The 20,913-nt window shown below is 41.0% G+C and overlaps 3 protein-coding genes across 4 annotated transcripts in view; 1 reads left to right on the top strand and 2 right to left on the bottom strand.

The window, feature by feature from the left end:
* Nucleotides 1-2,654: 2,654 nt before the first annotated feature.
* Nucleotides 2,655-14,533, bottom strand: LOC104951006 (zinc finger protein 239-like). The gene is made up of 3 exons (XM_010777633.1): nucleotides 14,526-14,533; nucleotides 5,707-6,091; nucleotides 2,655-4,281 (listed from the first exon to the last, which is right to left on the bottom strand). Exons 2-3 carry the CDS (start codon nucleotides 5,978-5,980, stop codon nucleotides 3,287-3,289), a joined length of 1,269 nt encoding a protein of 422 aa, XP_010775935.1. The 5' UTR covers nucleotides 5,981-6,091; nucleotides 14,526-14,533; the 3' UTR covers nucleotides 2,655-3,286.
* Nucleotides 6,616-17,288, bottom strand: si:dkeyp-68b7.12 (midasin). 2 transcript variants are annotated; one of them, XM_010777630.1, is made up of 14 exons: nucleotides 17,251-17,288; nucleotides 16,302-16,728; nucleotides 15,413-15,515; nucleotides 15,065-15,209; nucleotides 14,759-14,841; nucleotides 14,190-14,297; nucleotides 13,767-13,885; nucleotides 13,477-13,639; nucleotides 13,178-13,275; nucleotides 12,456-12,527; nucleotides 11,037-11,780; nucleotides 10,736-10,953; nucleotides 9,234-9,778; nucleotides 6,616-8,585 (listed from the first exon to the last, which is right to left on the bottom strand). In XM_010777630.1, exons 2-14 carry the CDS (start codon nucleotides 16,387-16,389, stop codon nucleotides 7,238-7,240), a joined length of 3,834 nt encoding a protein of 1,277 aa, XP_010775932.1. In that variant the 5' UTR covers nucleotides 16,390-16,728; nucleotides 17,251-17,288; the 3' UTR covers nucleotides 6,616-7,237. The 2 variants fall into 2 exon arrangements, with proteins under 2 accessions (XP_010775932.1, XP_010775933.1); XM_010777631.1 differs by having other exon boundaries at nucleotides 10,736-10,935; nucleotides 17,251-17,287.
* Nucleotides 17,289-19,105: 1,817 nt separating this feature from the next.
* The window catches only part of LOC104951010 (zinc finger and SCAN domain-containing protein 10), a 4,440-nt gene continuing 2,632 nt past the window's right edge, over nucleotides 19,106-20,913 (top strand). Inside the window, exon 1 of the mRNA XM_010777637.1 lies at nucleotides 19,106-19,207. Coding sequence (XP_010775939.1) covers nucleotides 19,106-19,207 — 102 coding nt within the window. The remainder of the gene's footprint in view (nucleotides 19,208-20,913) is intronic.

Genomic DNA, 20,913 nt, shown 5'->3' on the forward strand with positions numbered 1-20,913 from the left:
AATCTGGATCAGTCTGTATCAGATCCGTTGCAGCCCCTTTTTAAAGAGATTTGGGTATGGAGGAAAATAGAGGGTTGTGTTTTCTGACACTTGGTGAGTTCCCTGGAACACCGGGGACACATATTCATGTTCAAAAGACGTACAAAAGTGCATTTTGCATGATAGGTCACCTTTAAGTAACCTTTCATCATTCATCAATAATTAACATTAATATAACGTTATATTGATAACTCACTAAACTTACAATTCATTTAACTAATTTTCTTCCAAAAGTTAATTATCCAAAGCCTCTGTCCCCCCATAATGCTGAACCTGAACCAGCTTTTCTCCCAACTGAAGGAGGTGAGCAGCATTGTGTTGAATTACATGCCACTTAACATATCTGAAGGGAGACTGGAATACAATATATGTATATATATATATATATATATCAAAACAAAAAGTTAACATCTCATTTAAATTATACATTTCAAACACAGTATTTTCCCACATATTTAAGTTATATTTATTTGGATTGATGCATTCGTGTTGAGAATGTTCCATTCAAAAAATGTATTATTAAAAAGGCATTTACACCATAAAAGATGACTATTGAGATCTATTGTCAGGAATGTTAGTCTTGTATGGCCAGAGGGCAGGACCTATAAACACATTTACTACCCAATAGGATTGTGAGGCTGAACCACCTGGAGTAAATCCACAAGCTACCCTGCAGTATACAAAGTCATTCAGACTAGCTGCACCTTTACCAGCTTTGAGAACACTTTAATGATCAATCATTATAAAACATATCATATATATTATTCTGAAATGGACCAATCTACAGAATGAGTACTTGCTTTAAGTATATTTTGATGATAATACTTTTCTCCTTGAGTAACATTTTGATTGCAGGACTTTTACATGTAACAGAATATTCCTACACTTTGGTACTTCGACCTTTACTTGAGTACAATATCTGAGTACTTTTCCCACCTCTTATCCCAGCCTAAAATCCACACAGTAAATAAAGTGTGTTTTGTGTGATTTACCCTCTCCTCTCTGGGTGTCAGGTCTCTGGGTGTCTCCTCTTAGGGTGTCTCCTCTCAGGGTGTCAGGAGGTCTCATGGTCACACTCCCCTGCAGGGTGTCATGTCTCTGGGTCACACTCCCCTGCAGGGTGTCATGTCTCTGGGTCACACTCCCCTGCAGGGTGTCATGTCTCTGGGTCACACACCCCTGCATGGTCCTCAGCTCGCTGTGCAGAACTTGGATGTTGCTCTTCAGCTTCTTGATCTCATTTTCTCGCTGACACATTTCCAGCCTCACCACCACCATGTCATCCTCCACCACTTTGGAGATCTCTGCCACGGCTGCTTTGGACAAGACATCGATTATGGAGGCAAGCTGAGCCCGAAGAGCAACGCTAGTAAACATTGTGATTTAAAAAGAAAACAAGGCGACAAAGTGACAGGGAAGGCTGAAGTTGAAACAAGAGAAGTGAGTGTAATTACGTCGGGATGGCTAACAGAAACGGGCCATTTCTGAAGCAGATAACCGTATATAAACGGCAGCTATTTAGGGTTTAAATGTGCAGCTAACAGCAGCAGCTAATTGCTACAAAGAATAAACACAAGTGCTCGCTTTACGGAAGTGATGACATAAATACCGTAAAACCAGGCGGAGATGCGCAACGTATATTACTGAGGCACTTCCGAGGTCAGACACTTTTTCTTTTTTTTTAACCAACAATAGTGTTAAAATACACACACACATAGAAATCAGGTTATTTATTTCACTCGCTATTCTATATCGTAAATGTTTAAAAATAGTATAATACAGGAAATAATCCATGCATCAGTTCCCTACAAAGTAAATACATGACAGTATTGTGTGTATCAGACAACTTTTATTAAAAACAATGAGAACCACTAACATACTTTAAAAAAGTTCCTTTATCTCCCAATAAAATATTATTTCCTTCAACCACATCCATTAACTCATAACATACAAATCTAAATAAAGTATAACATATATAATAAATACATTCAAGGTACAAACATGGTACACAATCAAACACGTTTGGAAAAATAAGCAGGCATATAATACATAAACTCATTTATAACCTTATTTTTTAAAGTATTCTTTTAAAGAAAAAAATATATACATTTATTTTACATCAGGGTTAAAACACCTAACAAATCCAACTGAAGGCCTTTTGAAGTTCCTTCAAGGCCCAATTCCCTGTGTACGCACCAACATTGCATAGTTTGACACACAAATCAAGGTACAGACAATCTTTATGGAATAAAATGAAAGTGACTGCGAGGAGACACATGCAGACAGCAGGAGGAAGCCATATACTAACGTTAAAGGTAGGGTAGGTAAGAATGGAGATACCAGCTCGAGTACAAAACCGAAAAAATCTGCCCCTTCCTTCAGACTTCCTTACAGAGCCCCTCCTCCAACACACACGAACGCGCACATGACCAATGAGAGCACGAGATAAGTTTGTGCACAGATGGAAGGCTGACAGGCAGGTAGGCCATCCAGTTATCTGACCCGGGCCGGGGCAGATAACTGGACTTGATTTGTTCAGCGCAACGGCTTCCACAGATGACTTTTTGTTATGTATTTGTTGTCAAAGCATTTAATATATTCATTTGCTATCGGATGTTAAGAGCATTCCATGGAATATAAAAAAAAGTGTTTCTGAAGTGAATTACCTTCTACCCCACCTTTAAGTGAAAGAAAGATTTTTATCCTTGCACAAAATATACAAACTCAAGCCTTTTCAATGTTCCATGTCTATTTTCAAAAACATCCCAGACCCAAATGTTCCTCTCAAGTTAACAATCTTTCAAGAATCTCAAGGAAGTTAAATGTATGTCTAAAGATACAAAAATCCTGCAAGGGAAAAAAAGAATTTAAGTTTGAACTCTGAAGGCAACATTTAAAAAAATAAATGGGAACATTGACATTTAATGTACAAAAAAGAAAATCTCTTAATATGAATTTAATTTACGTTAATTTAAAACACAAATGGTTATTGCATAGGCACTCACCCACTCTCCTTCTACTATGAAACAGAGGGAGTTTGGGCTTTAATGAATTTCATAACTACAAAAAGTGTGTTTAGGTTAGGTTGGGCAACATCATGAGTCTGCACCTAAACATATGCAGTACATTGTTTAATTATAATGTTCCTCACCAATGGTGTGGCCACCCTGAAATGCAACATTTACATGTTATGTTTGTATTAAATGCATTAAAACTGTCAAAGTACAAGATGTAAATTGTCTGATCGCTATCTTCCTTGCAGGTGGATCTCTTGATGTATTTTGAGGTTACCCAGCACCGTGAAGCTCTTCCCACACTGTCCGCAGCTGTAGGGCCGCAGCCCGCTGTGGAACCGCTCGTGTCTCATGCAGTTATCCTGCCTCGAAAACATCTTGCCGCAGATCTTACAGCTGAACGGCCTCTCCCCCGTGTGCACGCTTTGGTGCGTCTTCAGCCGGGTCTTCTGGGTGAAAGATTTCCCGCATTCGAGGCACCGGTAGGGTTTAAACGTCTGGTGGGAGGCCATGTGCACCTCTAGCTGAGACTTGCGAGGGAAACCCCTGTTGCACACCGAGCAGATGAACAGTTTCTGATTCGTTCTCCAAACATTCATGAGCCTTTTTGCCCTTTGGTTGTTTACATTGAGGATGTGCCAGTCTGTGTTGGACCCTAATGTATCTGCTGGGGACCTCTGTGCATGAGGCGGAGCTAGTGACGGCCCGGCATGTTGAGAAGCAGACTCCAAACACGGATCCTGACTGACTGCAGGATGTGGAGCGTGTCTGAACTGCTCATTGTGAACAGCCGTACTTCCCATGCACATAGGTCGAGTCTCTACCTCTAATTTTATCGGCACATTTAAAGAACCACCTGCGATTTCCTGTGCTGCAGAAGCTGAAGAGTTATAGGAGCTTTCTGTGTTTCTGTGAGCAGCGTATTGCTCAGTGTCAGGGGGGGAAATCTGCATGTTCTGCTGCATTGCAACAGAGCTTTTATCAAACATGCTGCAAGCAGGAGGAGGCCACATCATGTCATCTGGCTCTCGCGCCTCAAAGCTAACGTTTGCTGTTACAATGTTTTCTGTTTCCTGGGTGAAGGGTTCTTCTTCTGCAGGCTCGTGTTTCACCGCTGGCTTCATGTCGTGGATCTCTTCTGTTACGTGTCCCGGGTCGCACAGGGAATGAGCAGACCTTGGGTTCAGGTACACTCCACATGCTTCCTGATGTTCTTGTTGGTCTGCAACTGAAAGAAAGATTGCAGGTAGAATTTGACAACACAAATGCAAGTCAACAGTAAAAATGTGCAAATTGTGTATAAAACATCTGGATAGAAGCGCTGAAAAATACGTACATGCTTTTTACAAATCAAGATATCAAAACAAGTCTTTATAAGTTATTATTATATAAATGTTGCTGCATCTATAAAAGAAAAAAGCTAAAGTTTGACACAAACATCATCATGCACATTTTGCCTTTTTCACATTTCTTTTGATATTTGTACTAATCAAACAGATGCCCTTATCTCAAAAGTCATCTAGCATCATTATCCAATATGTTTTACTTTGAGAATGGCAGTTTATAGACCAAATGAAAACACAATCTAAGATGTCTACTGAATTCCATGTTATATAACCATTCATATATTTATTTCATTTGAATATTTAGAGGACTCACTGCTCCATAGTTTCAGTTTCTCCCTCTCCATAACCAAGAACAATTTGCACAACAGCTACCTTGCACAACTACAATTGATATACTATCCTATGTCTATATTTCTGTTGCTGTAGTATTTTAGTGTTTATTTAAATGTATCCAGAATAATTTATATTGTGTTTTGATTGTGATAAATGTATTTTCAACTGTAGATATGTATATATTTGTGGTTTATGTTTATCTTAATTCTATTATGTTTATACTTTATTCCACCTTCCGGAACAAACTGCTGCTGTAACACAAGCATTATCAAATTTGGGATAAATAAAGTATCCATCTACCTACCTATATATCTATCTTTCTACATATCTATCTATCTATATATATATATATATAGATATAGATAGATATATAGGTAGGTAGATGGATACTACTACTACTACTATATATATATATATATATATATATATATCTGCCTGCCTACCTACCTACCTACCTATCTATATATATCTATCTATATATATATCTATCTACCCATCTATCTATCTATCTATCTATATAAAAAATGGGATATATTTTTAAGCCGAATTTAAGAGTACCATATAAAGCCGTTAATGATCATAATGTATGGTCTTTCCAGCAATCACTGTTGTTAAATCAGGATATCACAAAAATATTGTTATGATAGTAAACGTTATTATTTGTTGTTATTATATAAACGTTGATGCCTCTATAAAAGCAACACAACTACAGTTTGACACAAACATCTTGGACATTTTTAACATTATATTATGCATGTATTTCTTACAATCTATTAATAAGTAATAGTCTACTTACTATATTCAAATATGAGATTCATATTCAAGCCGAATTTAACAGTATACCACATAAAGTCAATACCAATCATAATATATGATTTACCAAGCAATAACTATTGTTTATAGCAACACAAAACCAGAATTTATGTTTTTGTGAATGCACTTTGGCGTGGAAGGTCTCTCCAAATGTTGCTCACCTGTTCTAAGGACCTGATTCCCGGCTGCTGTTTGCTTCTGTTTCTCCTCCATTATTGCCCGGATGTTGACTGCTTCTTGGGCTTTGCAGAGCTCCACCTCCATCAGCTTTAAAGTTCTCTTGAGCTCCTGGATCTCACTGTCCCTCCGACACATCTCCAGCCTCAACACAACCCCCCCCTCTTCCACCAGCTTCGTTATTTCTGTGACTGCAGCCTTCGCCAACATATCCATGATGGCGGACACCTGCAAACCGAAAGAGGAGGGCAAAGACATGCTGCAGAGGGACGATAAAAAGCAAGAAAAAGCAAATGTCAAGATTTATTAAAAGAGCTGGGGCTTCTGCTGTTTGGCGAAGTACCTTTCCAGATGTTTTATTTTGGTTTACTTCCGTGAAAATGTCCAGGCGGATGTGACGTAAATGGCAACTGTCGTAACTCTTCTCGTAAACGCGAACGACAAATCCTCTCAAATCTATCTCTTCCTGCTTCTACCTCCTAAACAAACGCGATTAAATAATAGCCTTGTAAAAAATAGTGCAGGTACTGGATATTAAATATGTTCTGGTTAAGTGTATGATTCATCTTTTTGTTAAATATATACATAGCGAAACATTTAAATAAAAGGGACCATTATTAACCTGCATTGACTTTACAAATCCTAAACCAGATTTTGAATTGTGAATTCAAAGTTTCATTTTGTAGCTATCTGGATATCCTGAAAGGTAGACAAAATAGCCGCGCTATATATTTGTTTAAGTGTTTTACTTTAACCCTAAACCGGAATTATTTACCTAATACTATTAAATGACAATTTAATCCCTGTAATATATTAATCATACCTCGACTGTACATTTTTAAAATAAGTGACACTTCGAATAATAATAATGACAGACAGCATCTTAGAAACTATTATCTTTATTCACATAATCCCTAACAATGTATTTAGCAGACATTATAACTTTCACAAATTACACATTCACTCTTCCAAATGTACAATTTAACCATATACTTGCAAACCGTTCATTTACTGCAATGTATTGTATAATTGGATGACAACTGCAAACAAAGAGTGAGCTTATTTAATTAATTTAATTTCTACTTCTAAACTTTTACAGAGATAAGTTGTGCATGTAATATGTTAACATGTTTCAGCAGCACAATTTGTATTTAATCTCTGTTCGCTTTTGACAATGACAGTACAGTAAGTACCTTTGTTGCATATCATCCCCATTTCTTAACTCTCTGAAAATCCTCCTCTGAAAAATATCCTATATATATTTCTAAAAACCTACAAGTTCCTGCCTGCCTATCAAGTTGTGTGTGGTAGAAAAAACACAAAAGCACCCTTAAGTAGCATTGCATCTGCGGCAATACCTCCACTCAAAATAATACAGCCATATATGCTACACGTAGAAAAATAGTTTGTACAGTGGAAACACAAAAGAGACACTTTACTGGACTTCATTTCCCCAATCCTTCTGCCTCTCCTTCTCCTTCTCGCACTCTTTCTCTTTTCCTCGCCTTATGGTCGCTATAGCAACAGCCTCATCGAAACACATGCTGAGAGGACTGTTTCTACTTTCATCCCCTTCCATCCTCTTCTCCCTCTCTTGTGTTGTCTTCTCTCTTTTCTCTTCCTCTCCGTCTCCTGCACCGTCCTGCTCTGATGCACCTCTGGATGCGTTCTCTCTCTCTCTGTCGGCGTCTCTTTTCTCTCTCTCTGCTGCTGCTGCTGCTGCTGCCGGATGTTCAGCGCAGTGAACCTGCAGTGCTGAGGCTTCGGAGGCACCACCGGCACGGCTTTCACTTGGTAAACCTTCGGACTTTTAGAGATGACAATCTTCCTTCCCACCCCTCCCAAGCTGCTGTCCCCTTCCTCTCCCTTTCTGCCCTCTCGACTCGCCTCTACATCACACTTCAGCGCTTTTATATGTTTATCTATGCATAGTTGCACTTGACGTTGCTCATCAGCTTTGTCATTGTTCTCTTTGGAAGTTACTTCTTCCCCGTCTTGATGCGGATCTTCGGCAGTGATGGCGTGCTCCCCCTGAATCCCTTCCTCTGGTTCACTTGTCTTCGGTACGTCTGTCTCTTCTTCTCGCTGCACTTCTGTGTCTGGGAGTTTTTCTTCAATCGTCTCCATTGATTCCTCAACTTCTTCAACTCTGGCTTCTGTCTCGTTTGACTCTACTTCCTCAACTTCCTCTACTCTGACTTCTGTCTCGTTTGTCTCTACTTCCTCGACTTCCACCATTTCCTCTGAAACCTCTGCCCCCTGCTCTTCCTCTTCTTCTTCATCATCTTCAGTCACATCACCTTCCCCAGAAACACTCTCTCTGTCATCCTTCTCCTCCACCTGTGTACTCTCCTCATCCTCGATCACTTCACATATAACATCCTCAAGTTCAGCCCATATTTCGCTGCTTGTCCTACAAACATCACTTTCTTGCTCTGTGTCACCTCCCTGCGGCTTCTCTTCAAGTATTTCCTCAACTTCAATTCCTTTCTCAGAACTTCCTGCCGCTAAGCTCTCATCACTTTCTTTTATTTCCATATCTTCACTTTCACTCTCTATTTCTTTGAATACCTCTCTTTCCTCTCCCTCATCACTGTCTCTCTCCTTCGTTGGTGGCTCTGTTGGCGAACAGTCTCTGATCTCCTCTAAACAAGCATCATCAGCTTCTTCCTGTGTGGCATTAACCACTTCATGACTAGGTGGAGAATCGCTGTGATGATTGTCCAACATGTCCGCCTCCTCCAAAAAGTCCTCATCGATGGGCGGTGGAAAGTCGTAGAAGCAGTGAGAAAATGCTTCTGGAGTGAGAGGTTCGTCTTCGTCACTCTGAGAATCCTCCATGACTTCTTCCTCTGTTGCTTTGCTGCAGGGGAACGAGAGACAGAAACATTTCAGAAAGACATCATTGGCTTTGAACAAATGGCCAGTGTGTCTACTTTTAAATTATTGACTTGTTTATGCCAATACTTGCAGAATGACTCTTTATTATTTTTACCAATACTAACCATTTCTGCTAAAGTCAATCGTTTTTGAACCCAGTTGTTTGTGTTTTACGATATTTATGCAGATAGTAATTAATGTGTGTTTGACGGCTTATGAATTAAACAGTTACAAAGTCTCGCCTTAAACTAGCATTAATGCATTTTGGGGGGATTTTATTGCGTCTGAGGGATGGCGAAATAAACTTGAATTACAACTTTGACAAGTTATCACTTTAAAAATGCTAACTTACCAAATTGTTGTTACTTACAGTAGTCTACAGTGGGTATAGCAGAACAAGTGTACCTGCATGAATTTACTAGAAGACACTAAAATGATCTGAGGGTTCTTCACTACAAGCGACACCTTTTACATTACATGCAGTTATCTAACCTGTCGTTATTTAAAATTGGTCAAAGCAGCTTTAAGGTCGTATTCTTTGATAAATAATTGTTCACTATGACTGACAGAAATGCACTCGCATGATATGAGAGTTATTGTGTTCAAATATAATTTAAAAAATCAGCTTCACCTTTGCCCGTCGTTTTCCAGATGGTCTCTTCCCTGGTGATCTCCCTCTTCCTTCTCTGTCATCTCCTTTTCTTCAGGTCCATCTTTACCTCCTTCATCGTTCCCTTCTTCCTGCTCCAGACCCACAGCAGCTGACTCTTCCCATGCAGGGAACCCAAAGCACAGAGACTGGGGTCCTCTGTCAGCACAGCTCTGTGATTGGTGTTCAGGAACTCCACCACCAGCTTCCTGATTATCAGTGTCTCTATCAAAGGTCAAATTGTTGAAAAAGAATTCAGCGGGGAGGCTCTTTATGAACATGCTCTCGTCTTCCTCGCTGCTGTACTCATCGCTGTCGCACGCTGCTGCGTCCTCTTCAGAGCCGGAGTCCTCCAGCCTCAGGATGGGTGAGGTCAGGTAGGGCAGGCTGAGGGATTTAGTGTGTCGGTTGTACGAGTCCATGCTGAGCGGCCTCGTTGGTTTTAACTCTGTCTGGAGCTCTGAAGGATCCATGACTTCATACTCATCGTCCGAGTGACCGGGAGGCTCCACGGAGAACTCGTTCACCTGAGAGGAACAACGAAAAACTGGATGAGGAAAGAACTTACGAGATAAAAAACTTTCCCTTTATATATTTGTTCTAAATAGTATCTTTTCTATATATATATATAAGAACTTTTGAAAGAACATCCATAACATCAATCTGTTTTATTGTGTTGCACTGTTGGAGGGGCCTGTGACCTAAGATGTTCATTGACATAACTACACTGTAGCTATGCCACATGACAATGAAAGCCCTGAATCTTGAATCTTGAAATCAGGTGTTTCCCACTGATGAAAATATTACAATATTAATATGTATTACATGTAACCTACTGAATATCTGTGGGAACATCCCCAGTAAAGAGTCTGTATATTTCTGTATTCTTTATTAAAACAATCCTATGCAAACCGAACATTTCGTATGACTGCAGCTTCACATCAGAAGCGTTTAACTGGTGTCTGCTTTTATAATAAAGTAGTCCCAGGAAATGTAACTTGGTGATCAGTGATCTTTACACTGATGCGTTGATCAAATATGTTTCGAAAAAACCAGACAATGTCATGTCAGGCATTTTGTCAATTTTTTTATCAGTTTAAAATATTTAAGGCTCATTTGAACGGTCAGGATGAAGTGTCGCAGGTTGCCTCTTCACCAAGGCAACCAACTACTTCTATTTGAGCAGGCTCATGCGTTATGCAGCACAGTGATTGGTTGCTCACAGAATGATGGAGAAAGACCAATTACTGCCAGACCTCTTCATTAAAACGATGGCATATTTTTGGAGGCCAACCTCAACGTTAGCATGGCCTTGATTCCCTCGACAAAAGGTACTGGCATAGTTCCCCTAGAGTTTGGATAATGAGGTGACTTGGCTCACTGGATAACAAATATTAATACTTACACGTTTTGTTCAGCAAGATACTCTTCACAAATGAATACCACTTTTATACAACAAAGAAAAAGTGCTAATGTTAACCCACCTGGTAGGACACACTGCAGTCCATGTGATCCATGTTGCAGTCCATTTGGTCCAGGAACTCAAAGTTATCTTGAACGTATCCGGACATCTCGTGGTGGTCCCCGTCCACTAGGGTTGAGTTGAGGGCGTCATCGAACACACAACCATCATCACGCTGAGTCGCAGCCGAGTCGCAGTCAGCTGGCCGCACATCTTTCATCTCTGTAAATGAAGCATGGCCTGAGATTACAAACAATATGAGATTATTAATCATGTGGCATTAGCATATGATACTCATACGGGTGTGTAATTGGTTAAATTACCCATGTATTCATCAAGTTCATTGTCATCATCCACGGCGTTATCTTCCTCCGTGTTGGATGTCAGGCTTTTGGCTCGCAGCTCTTTGGACACAGCTTGGTCTTCCACCACCAGCTCCTCTTCCTCTTCCTCCTCCTTCTCCTCTTCTTTCTTATCTTCATCCCTTCCACTTCCTATCACCACATCCCCTTCTGCTTCCATTACTTCCTCCACCTCTCTCACTTTCATTTTCCCTCGATGACTTTTCTCCTCCTCCTCCTCAACCTTTTGTCTTTCTGCCACCTTCCTCTCCATGGCCTTGCTTTCCCTCCTCTCCACCTTCTCTCCTCCCTCCTTACCTTCCACCCTCTCCCCTCCTTCCTTATCCCTTCCTCTGTGGATGACACTGTCTCCGCCCCGTTGCAGCACCCCTAAAGCCAGGTTCGAGGTGATATGCAGGGGCACGGTCACCATGGTGGGCCCCGTGATGTGCATGGCTGCTCTCCGGCCCACTTTAGTGGAGAGTCCTGGGGATCTGGACAGTAGGGTCTCGTTTCCAGACAAGCCTTCAGGGTCCAGGGAGGTGTAGGTGCCCTGCGTCCCCGCGCCCCCGCTCACCAGCCCTGTTCCCCTGCGGTAGGTCACGGCGTATTCACTCCCACCTATCGCTCCGGGGGAGGCAGGGACCTCGGAGGCCGGCTGCGGGGAGGGGGTGACGAGGGGAGACATGTGGGTGGAGGGAGGGCGCTGGCAGGGACGTCTGGAAGCTGGAATAAAGCAGACGGATAAGTGACATGTTTGTTTTAAAGTTCAATTTGATCCAAAATACGACTTCTCCAGATCACGAACAAGTATCTTCAAACAATCCTGTCTTAAAGGGTCAGGAAAAACAAACTGGGAAAGTATTTGACCTCTATAACAAACCACCTCTGGCTGGCAGAGCTCTCTGCTCCATCGTTTCTCTTGGACTTCAAATCTCACTGTACATTTTATATATTCAGTTTAATATGTAATATTCCATCCCTCATATTTATGTATATATAATAACTTGCTTTATATTTTGTTATTGTTAATTTGTAAATTCAACATGTATATTTTCTACTTTCTTGTTTATTTCTAGTATTTTAAAGTTGTATTGTACAATGCCATGTCTTTTTATACTGCTGCAACACAAACATTTCCCAAATTGGGATCAATAAAGTACTTCTTATTTAATCTTATCTTATCTTACAGCCTTTTGTCTGTCTCTGTCTCTTTTTTTGTATGATGAGCATTACAACAAAAATATATATAACATGGCATTTGAAAATGTCAACTAGAAAGGTCTGTTTGATGATAATGATTCCAATGTTGACAGCATGTTTTGCTGATGATTTTAAATATATATAATTATTTCCTCATCATTCTGACAGAAGTTGGGAAATGTGTGACACCAGCAGTACCTTCGATTGGATACGGCGGGTTGCTGAGCGAGTCCATGCTTCTGGCTGGTCTCAAAGCAGGCATTTCTTTCTCTGAAACAAAAAACGAAACATTAAATACAAAAAGAAATAATAAGTGGGGCTCTCCATGTTTAAAGGCTGAGTCTTTACCGCACCGGCCCAGGTTTTAATCCAACCCTAAAATCTTTAAAAAGTTTAAGCTTCCTGTGTCAGCCTATGTTGTTATTATTGTGACCTAAGTGAGTAATTTACCCAAGTACACATGTCAACTTGAATGAGACAGTTTAAGATTTTAATACGTTATTGTAGAATATAGTGAACAAAAGAAAAAGACATTGCAATTTAGTTTAAAAGGAAATCATCCAAGTTAACTACCAGGACTCAAAACCATGATGAGGTAGAAATTAAAGTATGTTTCACAACTTACGAATTGAAATAATATTTTAACAGTTACATAATCACGCCTTAAACAAGCATTCATTAATGTTTGGGGGGGTTTACTGTCACTGAGGGATGGAGAAATAAGCTATAATTACCACTTTGACAAGTTATCCCTTTAAAAATGCTAACATGCAAACTTGAATGAGACAGTTTAACATTTAAATACGTTATTGTAAAATATAGAGAACAAAAGAAAAAGATGTTGCAATTTCTTTTAAAAGGAAATCATCCAAGGTAAGAGACAACTACCAGGACTCAAAAACCATGATGAGGTTATTTACCTTTCGTTGAGAGTTTGTGCCTCCGTCGTGGATCTTGAAATCGACCTCCGATGTTGAAGATGGACATCCACTTCCTGCCTTTAAGAGATCCTTTCCTCCTGAACGAAACAAACAGAATACGTTTAAATAATCTGTTTTCTAAAATTGAATTACTCAACGAAACGTCAATCATGTTAATCATGGCAGCAAACATGTCCACTTATTTTCTAAGTTTCACCGCTGCACCTTTGACCTCTGTATTAAACATGTCCTTAACCAGATCAGACATAATAAATAAAAAGAGAAATGAGTGTACTCACTTGTCGGTGCCTTCGATGATAGCGTGGTAGGGTCTCATGGGTAGAGGACCGTCTCCTGGACTGATATTACCAAAGTGATGGACAGGCCCTTTGAAAAGCCCTTCGTCCTGATTGGGTAATGCTGACGGCGAGGGGAGGGACTTCCTTCTCTCACTGGATGCATCTGAATAGGGCAGGAATAAGTCAGTTATCCATTAGCTCTTAGACTGGTTCACAACTTCTGAATTGCCACCCTGAATGTTTGAGTTGTTCAGCATTTCCTAGAGAGAGTAAATGAAGTGGTGTGTCACCTTCTTCAGGAAACAGCTGAGGCACGTGTGTGAGGATGAACTCCACGACGATGGACTGAACCCTGACCTCCATGAAGGCCGCTGTACCGTTAAACCCAGACGCCTCGATGTCTTTTGACCTTAATATGGACATTGAGTGATTGAATGTGAAAAATGAATCTATGTTGTAAACAGATAGATACATGAAAGGATGAATAAATGCATTTTATCGAAAGGAGAAAAGGGAAAGGATGAAGACAGAAAACAGATGTTATACAATCTGATAATATTATCAAACACATTATTTTATCCATCTATTACTCTAATGTTAATAATAAATGACACACGCAGCTTGTATATTTATTCAAGCAGAGTCAGGACATATTGTGTCTCAACAGAAAATAAACAACACATATATTATGTCATATTATAATATATGCAAACCTGAGCAGATTAGGGGCCCAGACGATGGCCAAGTTCCTGGAGTGCATGTTGGTCTCTGAGCAAAATGAGGCCATTTTGACCAGATGGCGCATCAGAAACTGCAGAGTCCTGATGGCAAGGAAGCGAAGCGTTAAACTCAATTCATAAAAACACCCAAAAAAGCCTTCAAAAATGTGACTTGGGCTAAAAAATCTGTTTCTATGTTGATTACATTGATACAACAAACAACATCCTATTGTACAGGGTCTCCAGGACAAATGGGGGTCTGATATATTCTGTGTATTTCTGTGTATTATAAAAGACGGTATGATTCCCAACCGACACACACTTTCCTACCTGGCTTCCTATTGGTAGAGCCCTGAAGATCTGTGTAAGCAGGAAGTCGACAAACTCTAAACAAAGAGGCATGTGGATGTTCCTATTTTACGAAATGATGTGGACTTCGAAACGTATATAATACTACTAACTGGAAGTAAACAATAATAACGAAAGTCCCCACTTTGGTGTCGCCTGCTCCTCCTGGTAAAGATGAAAGAGTGTTTAATGTAGTTTGCAGCAGAGCACAGTACCTGTGATGAGGTTCTGGTAGTTCTTTCAGAACATTTCTGATCTTCACCAGCCTCTCCTCCTCCAGCTGGAGGGCCACAGCCTCCTGGAACACACACATGTTTTCAAATCAAAATGTAAGTACAATTTATCGCCTTTACTCGACTTTAATTGCTGGAAAAATGGCACATAGGGAAATATGGGTGATTTATATATCCCATGCTTTCTTTGAAGGAGAGGTCATTTGTACCACTTTGTCCTTGTCTAAAACACTAAATGAACACATAGGAAAGGGGGAAAGGAGTGTCAAATGTTTCTGAGCTACTCACAGCGAACTTGTCATACAGCTGGTATGTGAGCAGAGGGTTGGGCAGCTCTCTGAAATAAGCTTTAGTCAGAGAGCTGACACAGTGGATGTCCTGCAGGTACAGATCCTTGTTCAGATCTGGACTCCCGTCGCTCTCAAACTCGCCCCTGGTGGTACGGACACATACAGCCAGTTAGGACAATATCAACACAACACACAAACCTAATTCAAACGTACACATTTACAGATATAGGTTCAAAGAGAGGCGCACTGCTGCAAACACACACACACACACACACACACACACACACACACACACACACACACACACACACACACACACACACACACACACACACACACACATTACCTGAGTTTCTGTATGTTGGACGACACTCCAGACAGCCTGTAGATACCGTCCACGACGCCATGCTTCTCAACAAACTCACTGCAGCATTGCAAGACCTGGGGAACTGTGGGAAATGGTGGATTAACAAAATGAATATTGACATAAGATTGATGTTCAATGTGTTAACTTTGAACATACACATATAGTCATTAAGTGACTATACTGTAGGTCACAAACACACAACACACTTTTATTTGTGTTGCATTCTTTATGGATACCTAAGGAAGACCATGTGAGTGAATAATGATGTTACATGTCAAATCAAAGCAGCTTCAGGGATGAGATAGCAATGGTATTTTATGGGTTTTTTCTGTTAAGGAAAATGAAAACGCGGAATCCACACTCCACATATATATAATCGACCCCTAAAATTAAATTAAATACTAACAACCTCACAAAGCTCACATAATTTCACCTATTGCAGAACTGGCGTGGTTAATGCTGTATGGTTTGAGTCCAACAAATAAATAATTAAAAACATTAGAAAAGGACAAGTCTTGTTTTAACGAGACACAAATCATTCATAAATGTTCTGAACAACAAGTTACTAGTAAAAAGTTGTCAACCATCATTCCTGTTGAACGCTTCTCTTACAAACTGTAGGTTGACATTTAGAGGATGTCATTTGTGGTTTTGTAATATTCACAAGAAACGCATTGTGTAACCCACGTATGTTAGCACATATTGGAGATATCTATCCATATGTTTACACCTATTGCTTGAAAATGGTATTATGATTCAGATGTATTTGGTTACACATTCACGTTGTTTCTGGTGAGGCTTCGGGCACATCTATTGCTATTTATCCATACATAAGAACATGTTAACAGGGATACGGATGTTCACTCACTCTCTTGAGAGGAGGTGGTCAGGTGCTCCAGCAGGTCACATCCAAACACCTTGTCTTTGTTCACTCCTTTCTTCCGATTTCTCCTCATCTCGGCTGTTTCAGTTCACATTCAGACCGGCCGAGCTCTTCTTCAGTGTCTGTCCGTCAAACTGTCTGACTGTCTGTCCGTCAGACTGTCTGTCTGTGTGTGTGTGTGTCTGTGTGTGTGTGTGTCTGTCTGTGTGTGTGTCTGATGGATGTGTTGTCCAACTCGGTTAACGTGACTCTGACTTAGTAGAGGCGCTGCACATTTCCCAGATCTAACCGAGCTGCTGCCGCTGCTTCTGTTTCCTTTGCTTCAGTGCATGTTGCTGGCTGCAGGTTGTTTCCTCTGTAGGCCGCGTTGCATTGGAGTTGATACGTTGAACTGTTAGGACATACTTCCACCCTGCACAAATGCAAATATAATAAGTGTCTTCGTGCAAAAACCAGCTCAATTCAAACAACAAACTGAACTGAATCCAAAGCATGCATATGTGGCTCTCCACTTCCCCCCTGATGCTCTAGTTTTTTTCGAATGAAAGGCCACACCCTTGCGTCTTTACTTCTCCTATTCAGTGGAGTTGGCCTCTGAATGTTTCTCTAATCACACCGTAATGTCTCTCTGTGCTGGTGGATCTATATAAACCTCCACCCTGAGCCCCAGCCTGACGGAGGAGCTCAGTTCAGCCCGGTCGTTCCTTCCTCAGCCGCATGTCACAGCCATTGTGGCCCCTTGTTTCACTGCAGCGGAAGTCAAGCACTGAACATATAGACTTACACAGACATTCAAACTCAACACCCATCCCCTCCATCTTCCTGACACCTGCCACTGCTCTACTTTTCTCCACCATCATTCTCTATATGTACACTTTTGGAAACGAGTTTAAAATGTGATGAAATAAAGAAGTTTAAAAGCCAGTGTTCCTACCTTCACTCTGCATCGGCATACAAGAAGCATAAAATGATGACGCAAGAAACCGCTTTACTTCCCCTGTTAACTTCCTGAGTGTGTCTCCTTCTCTTGCGCTTTCTCTCTGTGTGTGGCTCACGGTTTCTCCACCTCTGCTGATTTAGTAGGGAAATCAGTTCAGTTTATCTGTACAATGCATCTATTTCCCTTTCTGTGCAGCGTTTGTCATTGTGTAAAACGACCTTTGTGTGTGATTCTCACCCTGACAGCAGGAATTGGAAAGTACATGTGCATATGAGACCAATACAACACCTTTTAGCCCATTTTCTTTGACTTTGGTATGAAAATACCATCTTCTGCTAACTTAAGCACAACACAAGACCTCAGTGAGTTTTGTAGAAGTATCACAAAGTACCACAAAGGTTTCAGAAGTACTAATACAATGACCTACAATCACTTCAACATGCTACAACTAAAAAGTGTAATAAGTGCCCTTATGTAAAAACTACATTTCAAGTAAAAGCTGTTGATTTAAAAATCTACTAAGCAATGATTAACTCTTATATACTTTAAGTATAACTTCTGTGGTAATGGTATGGTTATGCAGTATAGGTAAAGTAGCATAACATGTTAAATAACTACTTAAATTAAGTAAGTAGCGGAAAATGTGGTTTGAGCAGAGTGGTGTTTTTTGGCACAAGTTAGTTGGCATCAGTGTTCCATATAGTTTGCAAAATTGTATCGGATATAATATTAATTAAAACTGCGGTCGCACTTGAGCGCGCAGTGATGAGCGGGCCCTCGCGTCCGTGCGCCTGTCGGGGAGGGCGGCCGGTCGTCCCGGCGTCAAGCAGACGCGCGCGAGTCCTCGGAAATGAGCCGTTTGTCATTTCTCTAATTTTCGCGTCCCAGGTCCTCCGGCATCGACCGGGAAACGGATGTTGGCGCGCCGTCTCGAAGGAAAACAAATTTCTCTAAATGCTCGTCGAGGATCGATATTCGAGGAGGCTGTCTGGAGGTGCCGTAACCGAGGATACACTGATTTAGAGGAGAGAGGAGTCTCTCTGGAGGAGCTATAACCGAGGGTACAACGATGAGAGAGGAGAGAGGAGTCTCTCTGGAGGAGCTATAACCGAGGGATGTATCCTCCGGAGTCGATTTCAGCCAACAGTGATGTTTAAAAGAGGCGTGACGCATGGCTGGACTTATGTCAACGAAGCACAGCTCTGCAAACTGTTCCCGTTGTGATTATAAGTTATTTGAGATGATAAAATGTGCATCAGACTTTCTGCCCTTTACCGTTTGTTTACTCACTAATTACATCTCCCCTGGATGTTAGGCTATTTCTTTTTTTAATACAACTGCTTTCATTGTAACACGATGTTTACAGTGAGAACAGCTGCTGAGGTCAGTGCAGAAACAGAACAGTGTGTATAATATATATATATCGCTCAATAATATATGTAACAGGCAGCCCACATTTCACACTTTATTTGTAGGCTTTAGGAGATATCTACAAATAAACAGGAGGGTTAAGGTTAGGGTTAGGGAGTGTATCGGTGTCTGTTGTAATGAATATGCCCCCAGCAAAGGGCGTTGTTGGACTAACAGTAGGTATGTGTGTGTGTGTGTCTGTGTGTGTGTGCGTGCGTGCGTGCGTGTGTGTGTATGTGTGTGTGAGAGAGTTGATGGTGCAGGCAGACAGGCGGGTCTCAGTAGCTTAAAGTCCTTATCTTGCGTAATTTACTGTAGCTGAAAGATCATAGAACTGTTTCAAAATGCATTAACTTGTTGGGTCTTATTCCAGTAACACGTGATATAGATCGAATATCGTTTCCTATTTGCTGTAAATCACTTGTTAATATCGGGAAATATGGGTCAAATTCAGAGGTATCCCCAGAAAGTCTGGATTCAAAACTTGGCCGCTGCTTGGTGGCTGCTGGTCGTGACGTCACGTGTGGTTCCGCGAATCCTGGTGAGTTCAGCCGCGTTCGCCAGCCACACCAGTGTAGCATTGCTGTTAGGGCCGCCATGTCAACTTTGTGTACCTCAGCTGTTTATCATCGTCACACGCAAATAATAGTGTTGCTGGCTCAAAATTGTGCTCGAAATACCCTGCGCTATTAGCCGCTTTTTCTGATGCGTAAACATCAAACCAATTTGACGCCATTCTTTGCGTTGTGAACTCTGCGCTGCTCGGCATTGGCTGTCGATCCGGCAACCGGCAGCAGGGATGCCAGACAGCGGGACAGCCGGGAACGCAACACGTGACGTCACGAAATGGTCTGATTCCGAAGCAAAGTGTTTTATTGGCACCTAATTTTTTCGCTTTTTTACATATTATTCAGTAAATGAAAAAAGAAACATACATTGACTATCTGTTGCATACACGCCCCCAAGAAAATGCAACTGGCCAAAAACAGTTTTTAATGTAGATAAGGACTCTAAGGTAGTAATGTGACATATAATGGTAAAAAATGGTACATTTCTCAATTAGCTTACGAGCTCCAGGTACAAGCGATCAACCTATTCCTTGCGCATGTAGCGCATCAACATTGGATATGGGCGCTAAGTTGCCATAGACTTTGAATTTCCGCAAGATCATTTGCCGAAGAGCGAATCTCAGCACAAAGTGTGCTAAAAATCATGAAAAAACGGGCCATTTTTCAAAAATGGCCAGGCTTTGCTGGGGGGCGGGGCTATGAAAAGCAATTTGAAATATGTGTTATCATAATAGCAGATGTGTATACAGCATTTCGTGAATATTCGGAAAAACTATATGGCGAGGCAGTTTGGAGGCAATTTGGCGACATGTAAGATCGTCAAGATGGTTATTCGGCTGTTAAGCTTACGACCTCCAACGAGTGATTTTTTCCAATGTGCTCGCAATAAGTACTCATATTGGACTAGGGTGGGCCCCTGAACTTGTCCCTGGATTAGGAATTATTTCCGATCATTTCCCTAGGAGGAGTTGGGCAAGAATGTGCTAAATGGCTGAAAAAGCGCACATTTTCAAAATGGCTGACTTCCTGGGTGCAGGGCTTATGGAAAGGCAACTTTGAAATATGTGTGCAATATCATAAAATAGTAGAATGTGTCTACAGGGCGTTTCGTGATATCGGAAAAACTATAGGGGCGAGCAGTTTGGAGCAATTTGCGCCATGTAAATCGTCAAAAATGTGTATTCGGCTGTTAGGCTATGGAACCTCCATGTGGAGTGATTTTTCAAAATTGCTCAACAAATTAAGCTATGCATACATTGGATAGGGGCCCCTGAACCTGTCCGCATTGGAATTTTCGGGCCAAAGATCATTCCTAGGAGGAAGTCTCGCAAGAAGTGCTGAAAAATGCTGAAAAACGCACATCTTTGCAAATGGCCGAGCTTTCAGGGGGGGCAGGGCTAATAAAGAGCCAATGTGAAATATGTCCGGCAATCATGAATAGTAATGTGTATTGTTAGAAATTAAATCAATGTTTTAATGGGGAAATGTAGCTTAAACCATGCCGTCAGTTTAATGCAGTTTTTAGCACTGAAAAACGCAAAATTCTTGGCACAACCAGCTGTTAAGCTTTATTCGAAACTCTTTCATCTGCCCCCGTTCCAGGTATAAGGCATGTGGTAAATGTACAATTTGCCTAAAGAGGTGAATTTAGTAGCCGACAATGATATGGAGTAGTGCA

This window comes from Notothenia coriiceps, unplaced genomic scaffold, assembly GCF_000735185.1.
Source record: "Notothenia coriiceps isolate Sejong01 unplaced genomic scaffold, NC01 NC01_scaffold00018396, whole genome shotgun sequence".
NCBI lineage: Eukaryota > Metazoa > Chordata > Actinopteri > Perciformes > Nototheniidae > Notothenia > Notothenia coriiceps.

Coding starts and splice junctions, on each gene's coding strand:
- LOC104951006 (XM_010777633.1), bottom strand. CDS start 5,980: ATGTCTTTGCCCTCCTCTTTCGGTTTGCAGGTGTCCGCCATCATGGAT. Junction 4,282..5,706: donor GAATCAGGTCCTTAGAACAG/GTGAGCAACATT, acceptor TCTTTCTTTCAG/TTGCAGACCAACAAGAACAT.
- si:dkeyp-68b7.12 (XM_010777630.1), bottom strand. CDS start 16,389: ATGAGGAGAAATCGGAAGAAAGGAGTGAACAAAGACAAGGTGTTTGGA. Junction 14,298..14,758: donor CTACCAGAACCTCATCACAG/GTACTGTGCTCT, acceptor CCTTGCCATCAG/GACTCTGCAGTTTCTGATGC. Junction 8,586..9,233: donor CTGGAAAACGACGGGCAAAG/GTGAAGCTGATT, acceptor GTTCCCCTGCAG/CAAAGCAACAGAGGAAGAAG.